Source organism: Candidozyma pseudohaemuli, assembly GCF_003013735.1.
Source record: "Candidozyma pseudohaemuli strain B12108 chromosome Unknown scaffold00003, whole genome shotgun sequence".
Taxonomy (NCBI): Eukaryota; Fungi; Ascomycota; class Pichiomycetes; order Serinales; family Metschnikowiaceae; genus Candidozyma; species Candidozyma pseudohaemuli.
This window is the reverse complement of record NW_020194437.1, coordinates 639,832-661,186: the sequence shown is the minus strand read 5'-3', so window position 1 is coordinate 661,186 and position 21,355 is coordinate 639,832. Positions and strand designations below refer to the sequence as shown.

At 47.5% G+C, this 21,355-nt stretch overlaps 10 protein-coding genes across 10 annotated transcripts; 5 read left to right on the top strand and 5 right to left on the bottom strand.

Moving 5' to 3' along the window:
• Positions 1–412: 412 nt before the first annotated feature.
• C7M61_002042 (uncharacterized protein) lies at positions 413–1,728 on the top strand (the record flags this gene model as incomplete). The annotated part of the gene is made up of 2 exons (XM_024857431.1): positions 413–1,671; positions 1,716–1,728. The coding sequence occupies 2 exons, from the start codon at positions 413–415 to the stop codon at positions 1,726–1,728; spliced, it is 1,272 nt and encodes a 423-aa protein (XP_024714567.1).
• A 54-nt stretch (positions 1,729–1,782) lies between these two features.
• GCN3 (translation initiation factor eIF2B subunit alpha) lies at positions 1,783–2,718 on the bottom strand (the record flags this gene model as incomplete). Its single annotated transcript, XM_024857430.1, has 1 exon — positions 1,783–2,718. One exon carries the CDS (start codon positions 2,716–2,718, stop codon positions 1,783–1,785), a length of 936 nt encoding a protein of 311 aa, XP_024714566.1.
• A 453-nt stretch (positions 2,719–3,171) lies between these two features.
• On the top strand, positions 3,172–5,709 carry DOA4 (ubiquitin-specific protease; the record flags this gene model as incomplete). The annotated part of the gene is made up of 1 exon (XM_024857429.1): positions 3,172–5,709. One exon carries the CDS (start codon positions 3,172–3,174, stop codon positions 5,707–5,709), a length of 2,538 nt encoding a protein of 845 aa, XP_024714565.1.
• Positions 5,710–6,468: 759 nt separating this feature from the next.
• LCB2 (serine C-palmitoyltransferase) lies at positions 6,469–8,136 on the bottom strand (the record flags this gene model as incomplete). Its single annotated transcript, XM_024857428.1, has 1 exon — positions 6,469–8,136. One exon carries the CDS (start codon positions 8,134–8,136, stop codon positions 6,469–6,471), a length of 1,668 nt encoding a protein of 555 aa, XP_024714564.1.
• A 654-nt stretch (positions 8,137–8,790) lies between these two features.
• MODF (Modfp) lies at positions 8,791–10,395 on the bottom strand (the record flags this gene model as incomplete). Its single annotated transcript, XM_024857427.1, has 1 exon — positions 8,791–10,395. One exon carries the CDS (start codon positions 10,393–10,395, stop codon positions 8,791–8,793), a length of 1,605 nt encoding a protein of 534 aa, XP_024714563.1.
• A 282-nt stretch (positions 10,396–10,677) lies between these two features.
• Positions 10,678–11,646, top strand: DOS2 (Dos2p; the record flags this gene model as incomplete). Its single annotated transcript, XM_024857426.1, has 1 exon — positions 10,678–11,646. One exon carries the CDS (start codon positions 10,678–10,680, stop codon positions 11,644–11,646), a length of 969 nt encoding a protein of 322 aa, XP_024714562.1.
• A 647-nt stretch (positions 11,647–12,293) lies between these two features.
• On the top strand, positions 12,294–13,961 carry SSK1 (mitogen-activated protein kinase kinase kinase; the record flags this gene model as incomplete). Its single annotated transcript, XM_024857425.1, has 1 exon — positions 12,294–13,961. The coding sequence occupies one exon, from the start codon at positions 12,294–12,296 to the stop codon at positions 13,959–13,961; it is 1,668 nt and encodes a 555-aa protein (XP_024714561.1).
• A 1,813-nt stretch (positions 13,962–15,774) lies between these two features.
• GDI1 (Gdi1p) lies at positions 15,775–17,115 on the bottom strand (the record flags this gene model as incomplete). Its single annotated transcript, XM_024857424.1, has 1 exon — positions 15,775–17,115. One exon carries the CDS (start codon positions 17,113–17,115, stop codon positions 15,775–15,777), a length of 1,341 nt encoding a protein of 446 aa, XP_024714560.1.
• A 545-nt stretch (positions 17,116–17,660) lies between these two features.
• On the bottom strand, positions 17,661–19,085 carry C7M61_002033 (putative Xaa-Pro dipeptidase; the record flags this gene model as incomplete). The annotated part of the gene is made up of 1 exon (XM_024857423.1): positions 17,661–19,085. The coding sequence occupies one exon, from the start codon at positions 19,083–19,085 to the stop codon at positions 17,661–17,663; it is 1,425 nt and encodes a 474-aa protein (XP_024714559.1).
• A 1,315-nt stretch (positions 19,086–20,400) lies between these two features.
• Positions 20,401–21,339, top strand: C7M61_002032 (proteasome regulatory particle lid subunit; the record flags this gene model as incomplete). The annotated part of the gene is made up of 1 exon (XM_024857422.1): positions 20,401–21,339. The coding sequence occupies one exon, from the start codon at positions 20,401–20,403 to the stop codon at positions 21,337–21,339; it is 939 nt and encodes a 312-aa protein (XP_024714558.1).
• Positions 21,340–21,355: the final 16 nt, after the last annotated feature.

Below are 21,355 nucleotides of genomic sequence, written 5' to 3'. Positions count from 1 at the left end.
CCTTCACCAACAAGTCCTCACGACTGTAGAAACCACATATGACTTGATTCTGGGTGACATGGTGACTGAAGCTTCTTTGTTATCGCTAAAATGAAGCCATTCCTGTAAAAAGGTCATTGAGACTCAAAACTGACACTCTTCAACCTATTCATGGTGAAGTGCTCAAGCACGAAATGGCTGCGAAGTACCCACAAGATAGTAAAACCACAACATAATTCTTATAAACTGAGCCCCAATTATTACAATCCCATACCCTTCACATCTCAAATCAAACTCCAACTCATCTTGTTACAACCCATATCAATTTTCTAAAAAAAGACTCCTACCCCACCTCATTCGATCGCCCCAGTGTTCCACCTTATCGGTTCATACAGTACACCAACATCGGACTTGTTATCTCGTGTTTCTTTCCATGTCCAACTCAGTGGTGGTGTTCAGCGGCGGCACAGCCACAAACGATATCGTGCATGTTTTCAATTCCCTTTCAGCCGACGTGACTTATGTTCTACCCATTCTGGACAACGGAGGCTCCACTTCAGAGATTATACGTGTCATAGGAGGACCAGCCATTGGTGATATACGGTCGAGACTCACGAGACTAATACCTCCTGAGAACGAACCTCTTAAGAAGTTGCTAAGTTTCAGGTTGGAGGCAGATCCGGTGGAGGCAAAGAATCAGTGGAATGAGATCGTGGATGGAACGCATCACCTATGGAAGGATATCGATAGCGCCACCAAAGAAATCCTTCGAGCATTTTTGATCCACTTGCACGTGGAGCTTCTAAAAAGATCCAAGTTGACTGTTACAAGCAACACAAACAAGAAGTTCCGGTACGAGTTGGCCAATGTGGGGAACTTGTTTCTTACAGGGATTCGTCTATTCATAGGGTCCTTGGATTCGGCCATCGAGCTCTTCAAGAAATTGACCGGCATCGACAACTCCATTCAAGTTATGCCCTGTATCAGTACAAACTTCAGCTACCACATTGGTGCACTTTTGATCAACGGTCTCATCATCACAGGTCAATCTCAGATCTCCCACCCTTCGCCTGACGAGGTGTACCCACCTCCAATCAACAAGACAAGACCTCCTACACCTACGCATGAAAACAACGAGTTCTTCAGTCATGTTGATACTAGTATAGAGGCACAGTCCGAAGGATCTGTGCTCTCATCTGACGACGAGGAGCTTGGGAATATCCCACAGTACACTCATCCCGAGCTCAAAAAGTCCCAATTGCATTTCCAGAAAACCGAAGGAATCGAGCCTCTTCTTTCACCCATTGAGCGCATCTTTTATATCAGTCCACATGGCCAGGAGATCTGCCCAGTGGCCCTGACTCGAGTCATCAACAGCATTTCAAACGCAAAGACGCTTGTGTACTCAATTGGCTCGCTCATGACAAGCATTGTGCCGATTTTGGTATTGAAAGGTATCGGCAAGGCGATCGCTTATGACTTTAGGCCAGACAAAAAGCGTATACTCTTATTGAACGGCTGCGAAGATAGAGAGACATACGGTATGTCCGCTGTTGAGTACATCGAGACTATCATCAAGCTGGCTCACTATTCACTCGACAAGTCTCACCAGGAGCACCAACATCTCAAGTGGTGCAACTTCGTCACCCATCTTGTGTTCATGGAGAACCCTAGAATCGCTGTTGACGAGGAGTTCCTCGAGAGAAAGAACATCCAATGCATTAAAATAAGAAGAGAGAGCGCAGATGAGGACAGATACGATCCGGAGCATCTTCAGCAAATGCTCAATGAAATCGCAGCGTCTTAATCGTACCACATCTTAATCAACTCCTCGGACACCGCAGACGGCGTCAAAACACCCAAATCGGTGATGAGTGCAGTGATGAATTCATGAGGCGTGAAGTCGATGGTTTGGGTCTTGAGGGTACCCTCCAATGTTTCGGTTTCACCGGAGCCCTGTTCGTCTAGAATGGATGAAATGCCTCTGGGCAAGTCGTTTGGTGCCAAGGGGAACAATCTAACGAACTTATGAGACTCAGTGACCACGTAGAAAGGCTTGTTGTTTGCTTTGGCCAAGCAGCCAATCTGGTACGAGCCAATGTGGTTGATGATACCACCACTCTCAGCGACACCTTCTGCACCGACAAGAATCTTGTCGACTTTGTGGAGCACATAGCCAACAGCACTATCCACAATCACCTCCACAGGAATATCAGCTTCTCTAAGTAGTTTGGCCATGTGGTAACCCTTACCTGAAGGACGAGCTTCAGTAACGATGACTTTGAATCTCAACAACTTCTGCGATCTAGCCTTTTGTAAAAGCTGAAAGACCACACGAGAGAAGGAATGCACAAGGATGGTGTCGTCGTCTTTAATAAAAGGCACACCAAAGTCAGCCAGCTTTTCTCTGGACTCTTTGGCTCTCTGCACGAACAATTCACCGTTCTCCACAAGGTTCTTCTTGCAAGACTCCCAGTCAGAGTACAAGTTTGTGTTTCTCAAGACGAAACGCATGAAAAGATCACAACCTGCCGAAAGCGAAATGGCATTGGAGATCGACAGCTTCAAGATATCGATGTTCGATTTGACAAGCTTGATCAACTCCGATGATGTGGAGGGCTGTTTCACTCGGAGCATTGTCACTAGCGACTCGATGGCCGCAATAGGCATTGTCATATCCTGGTCATCTTCCAAGAACTTCAAGTAGGTTTGCTTGATGTCGAAATCTGAGTTCGCCATAGTTGAGATGATGGTGAAGTTGAAAAAAAGCGCGATATGGTAGAGGTATATGGTGAGCTCAGTTTCGGTGATTTATGCTCACAGCAATTAGGATAATTTTGATTCATTTTTGCATTGTTAGCGAACATGCATTTATATTTGGAGGTTTCAAGCTCTCTGTAATGAATTAGTTTTTGTGGTGGCTTACAATGGCTGCAAATATTGTCTCAAAGTGAGATTTATACTATTGTTTTCTCATACGAACATGATACTCCTGAAAATAGTCTTGCGCTTGCTACGAAGCTAAATAGAATTCCAAAGAAGCCCATCTCTATTCACCCCTCTGGCTCTGGTCATCTGAAAGCTTCATCAATCAGCCTATATTATGTGGTGCACGGGTGCACATATGCACAAATCTATCTACATTCTAGCTCCACAGATAACTAATAGACAACTGCATCCTCAAATTCAGTCATGAGCAAGCCCGATGCTCAAACCAGCTTTTCTTTAAAGGAACTGCGGCAAATTCTGAAGGGCCTTGCTGAGAATCTACAACAAGGAGCCTCCAAGATAAAAGATCTTGTGGCCTTCCAGATCACCTTACTCGAGATCTTCAAGTATGAAAGCAAGAGGTTCGATGCTTTAGGATACTGTGATCTCTCTATGGCTTGTGTGGCTCATATAACTGCCATTCATCTAGCATCAGACCTTGCTCTGTCTGCTACACAAGAAATGAAAGGGATAACTCTGCAGATCAACAATCAGATCCAAATTAACCAGACCAAATATGTCGCAATTGAGCAGAAACTAAGTCAGATATCAGGCCAGGACAATAACGAGACGGAGTCTGCTGACCCACTTCTCATGAGATTCGCCAACCTCAAAACTGGGGTCTCAAAAGCTCCAGTAGCATCATCATTTCAAGGGTTCTTGTACGCTGACTCGCTATCGGTATATGAACTCAATCATCTCATACGATCAAGACCTGACGATGTTCTCCTTTTGGACTTCAGGAGCAAAAAAGAGTTCATTTACAGCCATATCAACTTCCTGAACGTTGTGAACATAGAGCCTTCTAAAGTGGCTGCCTTGCTACAGGAGAAGCCACAAGCTACCGACAAGGATTTAGAAAATGCATTGAACCTCGATGCTGAAAGTCTCCGTTTATTCCAAAACAGACATAAGTTTGATCTCATCGTGGCTTATAACCTCCGGTTCGGAGGCATAGGGAACGACAAGTTTCAGGCGTTAGAATTTCTGCTTTTGAATAATGATTCAAAGGGCATTCCATCGAACAATCCTTTCAAAGACATGCTTGATTTGTTGATGTACAGATCAGAGTACCTCAGCTCGAGACCTAAACAGTATCCGGTCTATTTGAATGGAGGTCTTGAAAGGTGGTACTCAACCTTTGGGGAAGGCTCACTCACAGGAAGCACCGATGAAGCGGCCAAAAAGCAACAATCCAATGGCGCAACAAACGGTTCAGCCAAGACCTCAGAGGCAGCTTATGTTAGAAACTTCGGTGACTACCTCGCCAGCGCAAAATCCAAAACGCCACCACTTACTACCAAAAAGTCAAGCGAAAGACCAAGCAGGGATTATAATTATATCAGACCACGTCAGCTGCCACCTAGTTACGAGGCATCAAAAACTATCAAGGCACCAGCTCCTGTGGAACAAAAGGCCCCACCCACTATAGAATCCTCAGCCCCAGTGTTGCCTCCAAAGGAGAAAGTGCCACAAGAGAAACCGCTCACACCACAAAATCAGACTATTTCCCCACAAAGAACGGGAAGCTCAGAAACAAACCCATTCTTGGAGAATTTCGCAACAGGGTTGACGAACCTCGGCAACTCATGCTATATGAATTGTGTTCTCCAGTGCTTAGGTGCTACTCCACAGCTAACATCATTCTTCTTCCCAGCATCAAAAGGTGACAAACAGTTGAGTATGTCCTACCGTCAACATATAAACTCGACAAATAGACTCGGGACAAATGGAGTCTTGACCACCAACTTCGTTAAACTTCTTGCTCACATGTTCAATAATGTTGGCAAGTACTTCGCTCCTCACGAATTCAAAAAGATCATCGGCACAGTTCCATCAGGTCGTCAATTTGCATCATTCGATCAGCAAGATTGTATCGAGTTTTTGAATTTTGTGCTCGACTCATTGCACGAAGATTTGAACCAACGTGCTGTTGAGAATGGCGAGGAGAGAACTCTAATCATGGAGCTTTCACCAGAGCAAGAACAAACCAGAGAGATGCTTCCTGTGCGCCTTGCATCCACGATAGAATGGGAAAGGTATCTCAAATTGAACTTCTCGGTCATTGTGGACTACTTTCAAGGACAGTACTTGTCGCAGTTGAAGTGTCTTGAGTGTGGCATGACATCCACAACTTACAATGCATTTTCTATATTATCTTTGCCAATCCCGGAAAGACTCAACAAGGACAAGGTGGTTACTTTGTCTCAATGTTTGGATCTTTTCACAGATACTGAACTTCTTGACGACGACAACAAATGGCATTGCCCCAGGTGCAAGAGATTCACCAAGCTGACCAAGAAAATCTCTATCACGAGGCTTCCTCGAGTCCTAATCATTCATTTCAAACGATTCCTGATGCTGTTGTCGGGGCACTTTAATAAGCTCGAGACTTTCGTTACTTACCCTGTGAACGAGACGCTTGATTTGACCTCGTACTGGCCGCAGGTCGGCACTTACATTAACCCAGACGAGAGTATGGACACAGCGAAGGAGCAGCAGATACTTTCCAATTTTCCTCAAAGGCATCAAGTCCCTCCATTTAAGTACAAGCTTTATGGTGTGGTCAATCACTTCGGAAACTTGACGACCGGTCATTATACTGCCTATGTGAAGAAAGCAAGCGACCTGAAGCAACGGAAAGAATGGTGTTACTTTGATGACGCCAAGATTCAATATGACTGCAAGGTGAACCAAGTGATGAACAAGAGCGCTTACTGTTTATTCTTCCAGAGAATCTAAGCAGCTTGACTGGTGGGCAGAGTCTCGGTAACCTTGATGTTCGGATGACTTCCGACAATGCCCCTGCTCAAACCCTCCCAGAGCCAATCACATTTGGAGTCTGAACGTACGCTTATTTCACCCCTGAAACTGTCCACAAAGCTTCTGTCATTCAACGTGATACTGGTGGTGAAGTTAATGAACTCATTAAATATAGCAATGGACGACCAGAATTGCAATTTCCGAAGACATGCAATGACAAGACTGGTTACTTGACCACCGTTGAGACAATGAACGTAAACGGGCGCATTTTCCTGATGTATCATGAAATCCAATGCCTCTAGAACTGTGGAATAACCCATGGGCACCCCACGTTTCTTTCCTTTACCGGATTGGGCACATTCTAGATGAACTAGACGAATGTCTCTCTGTTCAGCAAACTCGAAAAGGGCTTTATCGGTTTCTTTAGTGATAGGTTCAGGTGTAAGGGATATGATTGTTTTGAGGTTCAAACTCAGCAAAAAGGGGAAATTGATTTGCCGAGGGTAGCCGCCACGGTGTAAGTGAGGCTGGACGGTGTTGAATCTTAAAGGGGGTACAAGAGGGTCTGGTTCGACCATGGCATAATGAAAAAATGAATTAACGTCTGATACATGAATCATATATATAAGTGAGTTTTGATGCAGGGCCAGTGATGCAGGAAGGGTTAGCGATTATTAGTCTGCATTGAACCAATGGGGCATCTGGATAGAAATTAGTGATGAAAGGTGTAGTGAAGATCTAGAATAGACGAGGAAGTTTGCTGTCTTCCACATTGGTGTCGATAACCTCCTTGACACTCATACGTGGTGCAACGCCTGGTTCGCGAGAACCACCGGCAATGCCACTACTGTATTTCAAGTGCAACAAGTCACCAACTTCACTGAACTTCTCCAAAACGTAGTCCAAATCCTCCTTGGTCAATGCGGAACTCACACATAATCTGGCTCTGGCTGTAGCAATAGGCGTAGCTGGGTAGCCGACCACGACCACAGCGATCTTCTCATTGTAAAGCAATCTCGAGAGCGCAGGCATCTTGGCAGGCAAGTACAACAACAATGGGATAACGGGAGAATCATCGGCACCGTACACAATGAAGCCGAGCTTCTTCAATCCGAGTCTGAGGTATCTGGAGTTGAAGGCAATTCTCTTCAAACGCTCTTCACCCTCACCAGGATGCAACGTGCCGTTGATAACCTGCAAGGAAGAAATGATCTGACCCAACACTGGAGGTGGGACACCCTCACCAAAAGTGCTGTTGAAGTAGGTTAATCTCATCTTGTCGATGATCCACTTGTCAGCAGCAATGTAACCACCTGTAGCACCGAAAGACTTAGTCAAGGTACCCATCAAGATGTCAACTTGGGATGGAGAAACGGAAAAGTAATCACAAACACCTCTGCCGTGTGGGCCAAGGGCGCCAATGGAGTGAGCCTCATCCACGAAAAGGTAACACTTGTACTTGTTCTTCAATTCAATCACACGAGGCAAGTTGACCATGTTACCTTCCATCGAGTAAAGTCCCTCGACAGCAATGATGATCTTCTTCCATGGGCGGTGAGTTCTTGGTTGACCTTGAGCAATCTGGGTTCTAATCAACTTCTCCAAGTCGGCCATGTCATTGTGCTCAAACACCTTAACAACAGCACCAGAGATACGGATACCGAATCTGATGGAAGCGTGATTAAGGGAGTCACTGATGACAAGACAGGAAGAGTCGACCAAAGAAGCAAACAAACTGGCGTTGGTACCGTAACCTTGAGACACGACAATAGCATCTTCCTTGCCAACAAACTCAGCAATCACCAGCTCACACTCTCTGTGCAAGTCGGTGGTACCGATGGCATTTCTAGGGCCACAAGACGAGGAGCCGTACTTCTCCAAGATGTTGGTTGCGTAATCCGTGCATACACCCTTGGACTGAGCAAAGCCCAAGTAGTTGTAGGAGGACAAGTTCAAGCACTCTCTGGACTCACCAGTGTAGGAGTAGCTCTTGCCCTTTCTCTCACGCTCAAAGCACTTGATGTATCTACCTGGGGCACCGTGGACTGGTCTGGCGAAGCAGTCGTCGATTCTTAACTTCAACCGACGTACATAGAAATTCTCAAAGCCATCATACCATGGAGCATAGCCATCTTTTTCGACCAAGTCAGCATAGTCCTCAGGCTTGAAAACCTTACCGAAAAAGTCACGGATATGGCCAATCAAGATCAAAATCAAGTAACTGACAAAGGTTGCCAAGTGGATGACCAACGGTGGTTCATCGTCAATAGGGGTCGGGAGCGGTTCGCCGATTGGGTGTTTGGACACAAACAAATGGTCCTTGGAGGTCAACCTACCGTACTCGAGATCAGCCTTGACGTCGTCAGGTCTGTTGTCGATAGGGGCATCAGGGATGTTCTCCGACATGATGGAAACGGTTGATGTTTTAGCTAAGCGTTAAAGCGCGTAGTCAAGCCTGGGATAAGCTGTACCCCTTATTTTCTTTCTACCTTCTCGGTTTGGTAATCAGGACCAAGGCGCTGTTGATGAGGTCCCTCGAGGAGCGATGGAGGTTGGGTGAGTTTTGGTAGGAGAAAGAAAAAAGGAAGCACAACAAGCAAAGGCTCAAAGCAGACAGTATTGCGAGTAAAATTTTGGTGCGACTTTTGGTGCTATTCTGGCACGGTTAGGTGCGGTTTTCTAGACACTCGCGGCTCACGGTAGATAGGGGTGCCGAGGGCCAGTAATGTGCTGAAATTCTAACGAAAAAAAACGGGAATTTCAACGAGCTGGAAGCAGAGGGCGAGAAGCTGTTTGGGTGGAGTGTTGAGAAAACAAAAGCATTAGAAATTCGGGCAATGGCTGCCTTTTTATATTCGTCCTCGTGGGTAATTGCGTTCCTCGTTATTGTGGTTGCACTGGAGGTGGCTGCGAAAAACGTTTCTGCCAATTTGCGCAACAAAGCGGCATCCCTTAGCGAAAATGTACACAATTGGCCGTTTCCGCTTCCCTTTGAAAAAGTTCCTGCCGCTCCATTGTAAGGATTCCCGTCTTTAAACCATTTTTTTTCCTCTTGTGGGTTCAGGGGCCGGTCGTCTTTGTAGCAAAGCTGTACTGCCGCAGCAGGTCGCCATGAAGCTTGATTACATGCTCATGCGCAGGTACCTCCCAGTCAATGTGGCCAATGGCCAATACCGTGGTAGTTTTCATGTTCAGGGTAATGTAGTTGTGGCACTTGTGCATTAGAGCCTCATCGTCCATGCATGAAAATGCCTCGTCGAGTATCAAGATGTCGGGGTTCTTAATTGCAGCTCTCAAGAAGAGCACAAGCTTTTGCTGCGAAACAGACAATTCGAAAAACCGCTTCTGCTCCAAGGGAGCCAACTCTGGCGCAAACTCTTGCAACAACTTTTGCGCTTCGTCGGGAACTGGCCCCTTGTGCTTGTAGATGAACTTGAAGTTCAGGTTGCCAATGTCCCTGACGAGCCCATTGTACACCACATCAAGGGCCTTGGCCCGGGGAGGAACTGTTGCATGTAGCTCGGGGGAGGAAATGCCGATCCTGTTGTTCACATCGAAGTAGCTTACACCTTGTCCAGTTTTGCGCAACTTTCCATCAATGGAAATCACAGACCTCCACAGTTGAGGATGGTCGGCAGTAATAAGCGAGAGAATGGTGGTTTTGCCCAGCCCGTTCTCGCCCAATATCCTCCACCGGGACCCTCTCTGTATAGTCCAGGTGAAGTCCTTTAGCACGTCCAAGCCTCTGTACTTTACGAAGGCATTCTTGAATTCGACGATGGGATCCACCACCTCGTTGACCGCCTCAGGCGCAACCTCTTTGAACGCAATTCGAGCACTCTCGGCCTGGCGCCTTTTGTGTAACATGAGCACATCCTTGTGCTTTTCAACAATGGCCTCGCTGGCCGTAACTTTAGGACCGCAAACTGTCAAGCCGCTTTCATCGACGTAGCCTAAATTGTCGATCCATTCGGGAACTGGATCCTGGACACGGAGCCCCAATACCACACCAGCATTGAGCTCCAACGCAATCCTCCTGAGCAGCTCTGATACTTTTTTCGTGGCTTGTGGGTCAAGGCCTAGGAATGGGTCGTCGATAACAATGAGTCTTGGCTTGTTGATGAGAGCTTTACTGATCCTGGCTCTCCTCATCTGCCCATTGCTTAGAGAATTGATCCACTTATTGCGCAAGTGGTTGAGGTTGAAGTAATCGCAAAGTTTCCCCACATACCCATCTTCCTGGGACACAGCGGTGTTACTGTTGTAATTGTTGGCGCCCGTGACGTAGTTGATCACGGAATTGACATCGTCCTTCATCTCTAGCACCCCCTTGTACGAATATGACTCATATCTTGCAGCCATGTGAACTTTATCAAGACCCAGGTTTTCTCTGAAGTTGAGGTGCTGGATCTGGTCACTGCGGTGAATGTCATTGAATTGCGGATACACTCGACCCAATGGAGGATCTGGGATGTATTTGGCGGCGACAATATTCAAAAAGTTCAGTTTCTCCGGTCCGGTAATGGCATAGAAGGCCTTTTTGGAACCGGCGTTTGGTTCTTCGATATCAAACTTTTCAATAGGGTTCAGGAACACATATTTATGGGCAGCGAGTCTCCTGGTCTCTGCCACAAATAGGGCGTTCCGTATCTTCAATAAAGACATGAAGGTGGTAGCTCAAGATATAGAGGTGTTTATATTAGGCGTGATTCCGAGCACGTGATGAGATTCCGATAGCCGGCTAAACTGGAGCTTTGAAACAATGACAATGTTTTCTTTTCAATCATTCTTTCACGTTTACTACAAAACTTGATTTTTTTAGTATCACACTAACGTTAAGCCAAGCCATGGAGGAGGAAGTGGTAGGATCAGACCACTGCATGCACTACTCTCACCATCGCACTGCCTTAACCTGGGGAAGCACCCCCTTCTATAAACCACACCATCATGGACTTATCTGATCCCATCGTTGCCCCAGAGGGCCAGGCCGACACTAAAAACACCGAATCGTCCAATGAGAAAACAGAAGAGGTGATTCACCGTCTTGAAGGCGAAATTGACCAAGCATACTCCTCCATTGAGGCCAAGTTTCAGACCTTGTGGACCAACGCCTCCAAGAACGCTCAAGACGTGCTGGAGAAACTCAAGCTTGACGAGAAAAAGGCAGCTTTGGTGGCTCAGCTCAACACTGCAAAGGAGAATATCAATAACAACAAGCTTGTCCAGGACAATGTCCAGTCTGTGGATGCTCAGCTCAAAGAAATAGGTGAACAAGTTAAGGGCCTTGAGAAGAAGATCGACTTCTCCAGCTTGTCGAGTCAGGCAAACTCGGCTTTGGACTCGTTAGACTCTGGTTTGGAGTACGTGGAGAAACAGGCCGGCAAGTACGTGAGCCAGTTCTCTTCTTTCTTCTCCAGTATAGTCTCTGTGGAGCCTGAGGAGACCCCCAAGGACAAGGAGCCAGAGACGCTTTTCACGAACCCCAAGTTTCCAGGTGGCAATTACGGTTCCACACGTTTCGATAGCGAGCTCTTCAAGTTGCACACCACTGAGAGCCTCCTTTTGGACAGCTCCAAGGACACCGATGAGAAATTCGACGTTGAGTCCAAGACAAACGAAATTGCTGATTTGCTAAAGCAGTACCCAGATACATTGGAAAAGCTTATGCACAAGCTTGTGCCAGTTGAGCTCTCATACGACACATTCTGGAAGCGCTACTTCAGATTGGAAGACGAGATTCGTGCAAGCGAGCAGAAGAGAAAGGAGCTCCTCTCGAAGAAGGAGAAGACGGAAGCCGCAGACGAGGAGGGCGACGAGGACGATGACGAGGACTTCACATGGGACGACGACGAGGAAGAAGATGACGATGTGGTCAAGGTCGAGAGAGTGCCTGAAGGCCGTGAAACCGAAGCTTAAGCTTTTCTCCGAGGCGTGTGCTTTCCCGAGCTTATTTCGAAGCCTTTGCGTCGATTCAGTGAAATGAGGTTTTGTGTGCTTCTCGCACAACACCCTTCAGCCGCTTGTAGGCTTCTTCGAGCAAGAATGAGGAAAACCTCCAAGTTTACCGTCTGAAATCTTTTGTGAATTTAATTTTTTTGATGAGCGGACAGCAGAATTCCGTTTATCTAAGCGAAAATATGCTCATGATCCGATCCATGAAGTGAAACAATGGGGTTGCTGCGAAGACCCCTGAGGCTCGAGAAGCCAATCGAAGAAGTGGCCACAAGCATGGACACCGAAGTATCCCGACATTAAATCCTTCCAAAACATCACCCGCAAGACTATTATCCCCAAAACACCTATCTCTATCTCGGGACCTCATGGCCTGCACACACCACACACCTTCAACCCCGGTCCCTGGTGTAGAAACATCCTTTATCATCACCACCTCTTCTGAACCCCACCCTTCCTTCATGCCCAAAACATACACTCAATACCACCAAGGCCTGAGTCCAAATAATACGCATTCACGACAGCGCAGTTGGGGCAATCCTCTTCCACAGCAACCCGCAACAAAACGAGTATGGGTGAAGAAGGACGATGGTCCACCCACCACGCTAATGATGGGTCCCCAAGACTTGGTTGATGACTTGAAACTTGCCATAACATATAAATATCCCACTACGCTAGCTCGCCAGTTTGATCCTGCCGACATTCAGATCCATTTGAGGGTTCCTGATGAGCCAGTCAAGAAACACAAGCCTAAGCAAAGCTCACTCAATCGTATAGTTCTGGAGCTGGATGACAATAGCATTAGCAGTGGAAGCACTATCACAGGGAGCAGGTCACCCTCTCTTCCAGCAACGTCCACTTTTGGCGGGTCCATTGTGATGTTGGAGCCAGACCAGAATATATGGGATCTCTTGGACGAATACTTTGGAGGTGCCATGGGAATGAATGACGCCCTTACTATAGTGGCTGCTCAGCGACAACCGTCCATGCCATATGGATTTGTGGACATTCCTGATAGAATAAACCTGCGTCCCTTGGAATACAACCCTCAGCATAACCCCTCCATCGATATGTCTGGACAGGTTCCAATTCCACCTGCTCGAGGAGCTTCACCCACCAATGTGCTCGCCGACAACTACCACCATCCAAGACCCCAGCATGCCTTCCCTGTGAACACCAATGCACTTGGCAAGAATCCCTCGGTTCTGCCTTCTCTCACACACCGGTTATCCCCGGTCAATGGCGCCATCAATGTTCACAAAAGATCACATTCCAATCCTCCTCAACTGCCATCCATGAGCAGTGTTAATCAGATGACAACGAAAAGCAACGGTCAGGCAGTCTTGCTTCTACCGAAGAATTTTACGTTGGGCGAGCAAAGTCATCTCAAGCGGTACTCGTTGGACGAGAACATGGTGAACAAGAATTTCTCCAACCACGGCAAGTCGCTTCTGGATTCTACTAATGTGACCAGTATCGGCACGAATCCCGAGTCTGAAGAGGAAAAGCCTGCTCCTCGCAAGACAAGTCAGGAGCTTTCTCGCTCATCCAGTGGCTCTCACACTTTGGAGAAGCCGCAAAAACGAACTGAAGAAAAGCCTCCTGCCACATCTAGGAAGACATCTCTGGAGGGCTTGACACCAGCTGACGTGAGAGATGCAAAGCCTATTTCTACATTCGAAAGAGTTCTACCATCCCTTCTTGTATTGGTTGTTGAGGATAACGCCATTAACCAGGCTATTTTGGGTGCTTTCTTGAGAAAGCACAAGATCAGGTATCAGATTGCAAAGAATGGTCAGGAGGCTATTGACAAATGGAGACAAGGCGGTTTCCACCTTGTGCTCATGGATATTCAGCTTCCTGTAAAGTCCGGTATTGAGGCTACCAAAGAGATCAGGTACTTGGAGAAGGTCAACAGAATTGGTGTTTTCGCTCAACACGAGCTCTCCAAGCTGAATGGCCTGACAAGCATTAAGGAAGACGAGAAGCTAGACCTCAAGATTTTCCGCTCCCCAGTGATTATAGTCGCCCTTACAGCCTCTTCGAACTCATCGGTCGACAGAAAGAACGCTTTAACCGCAGGTTGCAACGATTTCTTAACCAAACCCGTCAACTTGGTATGGTTACAGAACAAGATTACCGAATGGGGCTGCATGCAAGCGCTTATTGATTACGATGGGTGGAAAGTGAAGAGGTCAGGTAAAGGCGATGTTCCAAAAGTAGCTATGCCGAAGACTTCTGAAAAGGCTGGAGCCGAAAAACCAGTGGCTGCAACTTGAAGCTCTTAGTGGAACAGGCCTGGTGTACTGGTGAGGTTTTCACCTCAATGAGAAAAAATTACGCCTCAAAGAGTTAGAAGGTACCACCAGGACTCTAAATCAAATGTCTGAAGAACACACGCAAACCTCGACCGAGCCTACGACGGAGGAGTCTTCCAGAAAAGACACCATTTTGCCCTTGGAGGTCATTGACCGCGCGATTGGCACTGACATTAAGATCCTCCTCACCAACAACAAGGAGTTTACCGGTAAACTCGTTGGCTTCGATGATTTCGTTAATGTTGTCTTGGAAGATGCCACTGAAATCGATGGCGACGGCAACGCCGGCAGCAAGATCAAGCGTATGTTGTTGAACGGATCGCAGATTGCCATGTTGAGTCCCTCCTCCTTGTAAATCAGTCATTCAACTGAAGGATGTCCAGCTGTCTTGTTATGAAGGCTTCACCGACTCAGCTTCATGAACACCGTGAGCTGTTGTTGTTACGATTGAACCACCTGCGGATATGAAGGCTGAACTCATGCCCAGTCCGCAGGTTTCCAAGAGGCCTGCTACAGTGACGATATGATCATCATTAATGGCCGCCAGGCCGCTGTATTATTGACATGTCCTATTTCGAAGCTATTCCAGAAGCTTCCATGCCGCTGACAAGTCGTGTTGCTTAGTCGTGCGGCAGTGGCAATTTCGCATTGCAGTATGTATCAATAATATCAACACCCCAGACTACTCCACTTTCCTTATCAAATCGTAAAATGAAGATAACAATTACAAACATAGCCACCAATGATATCTTGGCGATCGACTTCCCCAGCAGCCTCACGATTGAGGACTTGAAGGCCTATATCGAGGTGGAAACCGACATATCTCCAGCTTCCCAGATCTTGATCCACAATTCCAAGAGCCTTGTGGACGCCAAAAAGACTCTTGAGGAAGTGGGAATCAAGGATGACGATTTAATCGTTTTGCAGTCTCTGGCTAAAAAACAGCAGACCCAAGCGCCATCACAGGAAAACCAATCGTCGTTTCCCCAGAGTTCGTTTCCTCAAGGTCCAGAGATTGATTCCAACATCGAGGCCATGAGACTACTGGCTCTCCTGAACCCTATGGCATTAGAACAAATGAAGTCTATAAATCCTGGATTGCACTCGAGTATCAACGATCCTGCTCGATTCAAGGAAGCATTTCTTCAAACAGCACAGGCCATGCAGAATCCAAGCAGACAGAACGAAGAAGAGCTTCGAAGACTTGAGGCTGACCCAGATGATCCAGCTAATCAGGCAAGGATCATGGAAATCATCAGACAACAACAGATCGACGAGAACTTGCAATTGGCTGCAGACATCTCTCCAGAGTCGTTTGTCCCCGTCAGTATGTTGTACATTAAGCTCAGAATTAAAGGCACAGACATCTACGCATTGGTCGATTCTGGCGCAGCTCACACGATCATTTCCTCCGAGATTACAGAAAAGTGTGGCTTGTCCAACTTGATCGATACTAGATACATCACTGAGGCAAGAGGTGTTGGTAAGCAGACATCTAAAGGCAGGATCCACAGTGCTCCAGTGAGTATTGGTGATTCGAACGCCGACATTCCTTGCTCCTTCACCGTGTTGGACTGCAATGTCGATTGTCTCTTTGGTCTAGACATGCTCAAAAGACACAAGTGCAGCATTGATTTGGGCAAGAACGCCTTGGTCATTGGCGACATCGAAACCAAGTTCTTGAGTGAGCTGGAAATCGAGAAGCACATCAAGCCAATGGATAGGTAAAACTACAAGGAAATATATCTAATTGTAAATGGACGTATGTAATGTATTACTCGGGGTGCTCCAAGTCTTGCTCTGCGGCACGGTTCTTCAAAATCAAAGGCTTGCCTGTGACACGGAAGTAAAGATCCTTGATGTCGTCGGTGGCGGACTCAAAGTGGGAGGAAGCGTCGTAGCTCTTGGAGAGGTAGATGCTGGTTTCGCTTCCGTCATCCTGAGGCTCGTACAACTCTGCGAGTCCCATCAAGGTGTCGAGACGAGAGCCCAAGAGCTTGAAAGCTGGCTCCAACTCGACGTGTGGCGTGTCGGTCTCTACGATAGTGGACACAATGGCCAAGTAGTAGCCCTTTGGCACCACACAGTGGACGTCAGACAACACGGCAATGTAAATGTCGTTCTTTCTGCCGACCTGGTTCTGAGGAATGATGATCTGGACCGAGTCCAAGTCGTGTGTGTTTGGGACTGGGTGGTCCATGATACACATGGCTCTGATAACCTTCTGGCCGGTCTTCTTGACACGGTCAGGGAAGTATGTAGGGTCAGCAATGACAATTGGAGCCTTGGCGATACCCTCCTTGGTCTTAACACCAGAGAACTTCTTGTTCTCGTCGTAGAAGACCTCCTCAATTGGGGTATCCAACATGTAGGTACCACCGTAGATAGCGGACAAACGAGCGAAGCCCTGAGGCAATTCGCCCAAGCCGTACAAGGGATAAATGTATGGAGACTTGCCGTACTTGGCGACGGACTGGACGTAAAGGAGGATTCTCTCGTAGGTTGGTCTGGCAACCTCACTGAGGTAGTCATCGTTAGCCCACAAGGCCATGGCGTGGCCAATGAAGTCCTTGGTTCCTCTCTCCAAGCCAAAGTGGGTGAACACCTCGTTCATGGTGTTCTTGTCCAAGTCCAAGCCCTGGTGGGTGGAAGCAACCTCGTCGTCGTAAGCAGCGACGAATTCCAAGAATCTCTTCATTCTACGCTTCTCAAAGATACCCATCAACAGGGATTTCAAGGCCTCAACCTCGTTGGAAGGAACCTTACTGATACGGCCTCCTCTGTACACATAACTGCCTCCGATCTGCTTGAACTCCATGTACTTGGTCACATCGGTGTGGACAAGAATGTTGGCCAACTCACCATTGGCCATCAAGAACTTAGGGATCAAGTCCACACACCAGTCTCTGTCTCTACCCTGAATGGTCTCAGGCTTCTGGGAGGATGGCTTGAATTTGGAGTACAATTGCAGCAAGTTCAAGGAGGCCAGCTCACCTCCGTAGAAGTCCTGTTTGTCGATGTGGAGCACTTTTTTGCCGTCCACGGACAAAAGGCCCGAGAGAACACACTCGGTAAGTCCGGTTCCGAGCACAATGACGTCGTAGTTTTCGTCCATGGTGTTTGATGAGTTGGTGTGATTGAGCAAGGAGCCCAGGGTTTATGGGGTGGTACAGACCCGTACACCAGACCACCACAAGGCATACCTGATCAGATACCCCAGTTCCGTATTTAGTTTGAAAATTTATTGAATGCCGGGGGTGTTGTGATACGAAGGATCAGACAGGAATCTCTTTCTGGAAATGGATTCATCTGTGTGGGGGCACATTGTAGTATGTGAGTGGCTGACTAGTGCACCAAGTGAGACACTAGATCTTCTAGATTACGACGAGATCCTGAATCATTAGAGATAAACGGAAAAATTCTTTGATTTGCTAATCGGCTGTTCAAATTGAACGAGAACTTACGATTGAGCTTTTCGGCATTAACGTGTTGATGTCCATGGAAATACATTATATGCGATTTGCAACCATTTATATCGCTCTCGAGAATACACGTAATCACAAAACACCAAGCGAAAGCCAAACTCCTTAAACTCCTCATCCATCTTCCACTACAAAATGCCAAGCAAGGGACTCTTACTATACACATGCGACACCGCCGCTACACCACATTGTGGAACCTGTCCTTGCCTTGAGCGCTGCTCTCCTTGACGATCTTGGAAATCTCGTGAGGGTCGGAGGTGATCTTGGTGAAGTTTTCGAAACCGTCCTTGGTGATAAGCAAGTCGTCCTCGATACGGACTCCGCCAATGGACCAGTACTTATCGAGCACATCCTTGTTGATGTACTTGACCTTCTCGGGGTCTTCAAGCACATCCTTCAACAAGAATGGCGAGAAGTACACACCGGGCTCGTCTGTAAGCACCATACCTTCCTTGAGTGTACGACGCAAACGCAAGTATCTCAACTTGGGGTCTGGATCGTCGTAGTTAGGACGTCCTCCGACATCGTGGGTGTCCATACCCAAAACGTGGCCGAGACCGTGGGGGAAGAAACGGGCTGAGATGCTCGAGTCGAAAATCTCCTCCTCGGGGTAGTCCTTGATGATACCCAAACGGATGAACTCCTTGATCATGACTCTGTGGGCCTTCAAGTGGATATCGTCCCAGCGGGCACCGGGCTTGATCATGGCCATTGTCTGGCGCTGCATGTCCAAAACAAGGTTGTAGATGGTGAGGTGCTCCTCGGTCCAGTCGCCGTTGATGGGGAAGCATCTGGTGACATCGGAAGCGTAGCAGCTCCACTCGGCACCGGCGTCTATGAGCACCGATCTCTTGTTTTCGATTTCGTCATCGTTCTTCACGTAGTGCAACGTGGAGCAGTTAGGTCCAGAGCAGCAGATGGGGTCGTACAGCTGGTACTTGGAGCCTTGTCTGAGAGCATGGTACATGAACTCAGCGTGGATGTGGGTCTCGTTGGTCTCAATTGGAGTGGCCGACATGACAGCCAAGTGGCACTTGTCGGTGATCTTCGACGCGTGTCTCATCAACTCGAGCTCGTACCAGTCCTTGATGAGTCTGGACTCGTCCAATGCGTGGAAAAAGTCAGGGTCCTTCTCGGTCAAGAACAGCAGCACCTTGGCGTTCCACTTGTTGTGGTCGGTGGTGTGGATCGTGTAGCCCTCGAGCGAACCAACGACTTTCTCAAGTTCCGAGGCGTACTTGACCTCGTCCACATCGAACTTCTTCAAGGCATCCTCAGGCAGTAAAGGCAAGCCCGACCACATGACATCGTCGTAGTCAATGTCGGGCAAGAACAACGTCAACTTGTCGTTGGCGGCATCGTACAAAACGTGGCTTCCGGGAATCTCCACTCCCAGCAAGTAGAAGAAATAACGGTTCTGGCGGATCGGCTTTGTCTGATCACAGTACTGCCAGAGCTCAAGGTCCTCTCCACTCATGAAAAACGCCAACTTGTCGGCCAGCTTCAACTGCTTTTTCTGTTTGAAATGACCCAAAACACGGGCATTGTGCTCACGGGCCGGGTACTTGTGGCCCACTAGGGAAGAAGGTCCTTCGGTGCTCATGGTTGAAGATGGAGAAAAGGTGCCGCACTGGCGCTATATAGGCAGCATCTGCCACGGCACTTTTCTTGTGCACGGCACAATGAGGCACTTTGGCGTGTGGGGGGGAAACGAGAGAAAAAAGGGTGATTTGTGGGGCCGTTTGAATAGACGGCTATTGCCGGATAACGGTTGGCAGGGGCAGGTGCGTTCGGTGCACTAGTGGCTGCAAACATCTGCGCAGAGCCTGAAGGTGGTGATGGTGTTGGGGAGTGCTGGTTGAATCTATGGGTGATTAAGATTTTTTTTTTAAAAGATATGTTTTTGATTGGTTACTGGCGGAAGGCTTCTTCTTGAAAGGGGAAGCTGGGACGGCTGGGTAAGACGGGGTGTTGGCATTGTTCTGTACGGCACCATGGATCAAGAAAAGCACGGACTGGGCAGCATCTAGCCGATGGGTGTTGGGATTTGCTTGGGCAGCTTTGGATGGAAATTTTTGGAGAGTCCTTGAGCTGGGGGACGTTGAGGTTTTGGGATTTTGGAGCATTTGGTTGTATGGGTGGTGTGTTGGTAGTGGTGGTGGATTGGTACGGAATCGATCTGTAGGATATTTCGTTGATTTTTGGCTTTTAGCGAGTTGGATGATAAGTGACTCTAATTTTGGCTCTTCACAGTAGCAAAAGATGGCCACAGTTTCTAAAAGAAATGCGTTATTTCAGAATATTGGTGTACTCTGCTATGTTTGCAGCCATTTGAATACCCTGGACCTTTGGGTGCAACATGGTTTGAAAGTTTCCAATTATATTCTAAATGCGTGGCTCCTTACAACATTCTTCTAATGAAAAGAACTTCATTGAATAGGAATTCAGCTTGGTCGATTTAGGTTCAGAAAAAGCGATCAATTCACTCGGTGGTCTACAAATCTCTATGTAGTTGCGCACAACTAGTAAGTGATTCCCACTATATGAGAGCATTGACGAAATACTTTCAAAACACAAATATCGCCGAGAACCCTAGTTTCAGGAAATTTTTCTAGAAACTGTATTTTGAAAGTCTTTAGCTATATTTTGACCAATATATGCTGGAACATTTGATCCAAACCCGACATTCTCGAACCCTATAGAGCAGGTGAGTAGCACCATGAATCCAATCCAACACCACTTCCACCTTGAATAAAAAGTCAAAACTTCTAAAAATATTTCCACTTCCCCCTCTACCTCCGAATCCACAAATGCAACTATCGTCCTATCCAAATCAGAATGGCCTTCCACCACCTGTAGTGCATACACCGGCTTGCCACTATCAATGCGAACAACCATAGTCCAACACCAACCACACCATGGAAAGATTACAGAGATTGCTCGGAGGCAGCAATGGCCTTGTACAAGGCGGAGCCGCTATGAACGACGCTCCGGCTATAGACAATGCTGAAACAGTGTACATTTCGTCGTTGGCGTTGTTGAAAATGCTTAAACACGGCCGTGCTGGTGTCCCCATGGAAGTGATGGGCTTGATGCTCGGTGAGTTCGTGGACGACTTCACGATCCATGTGATTGATGTTTTCGCCATGCCCCAGTCGGGAACTGGTGTGTCTGTGGAGGCCGTTGACGATGTTTTCCAAACCAAAATGATGGATATGTTGAGACAGACTGGTAGAGACCAGATGGTGGTGGGATGGTACCACTCGCATCCTGGTTTTGGATGCTGGCTTTCGTCGGTCGATGTGAACACACAGCAGAGTTTTGAGCAGTTGAACAAGAGAGCCGTTGCCGTTGTGGTGGACCCTATCCAGTCGGTCAAGGGTAAGGTGGTGATTGACGCATTCCGTACGATCGACGCCACCACCTTGATGAGAGGCCAGGAACCTCGTCAATCGACATCGAACGTCGGTCACTTGAACAAGCCTTCGATCCAGGCGCTCATCCACGGCTTGAACAGGCACTACTACTCGTTAAACATCGACTACCACAAGACGCTGTACGAAACCAACATGCTCATGAACTTACACAAGAAGCTGTGGCAGAGCGGCTTAGAGATGGCCGACTACAACCACGCTGACCACGAAAACCTAGAGAATATCCAGAGCTTAGTCAAGATCGCCAAGCTATACAACGAGAGGGTCGCCGAGGAGAAGGAGTTGCTGGAAGAGCAGCTAAAGACTCGTTACGTCGGCAAACAAGACCCAAAGAAGCATTTGGCCGAGACGTCAGAGAAGGTAATCGAGGAGAATGTCACGCTGTTGTTGACGAGCAACGTCAACTCTCTTGCCATTCAGTAGTCATCTATATACATGT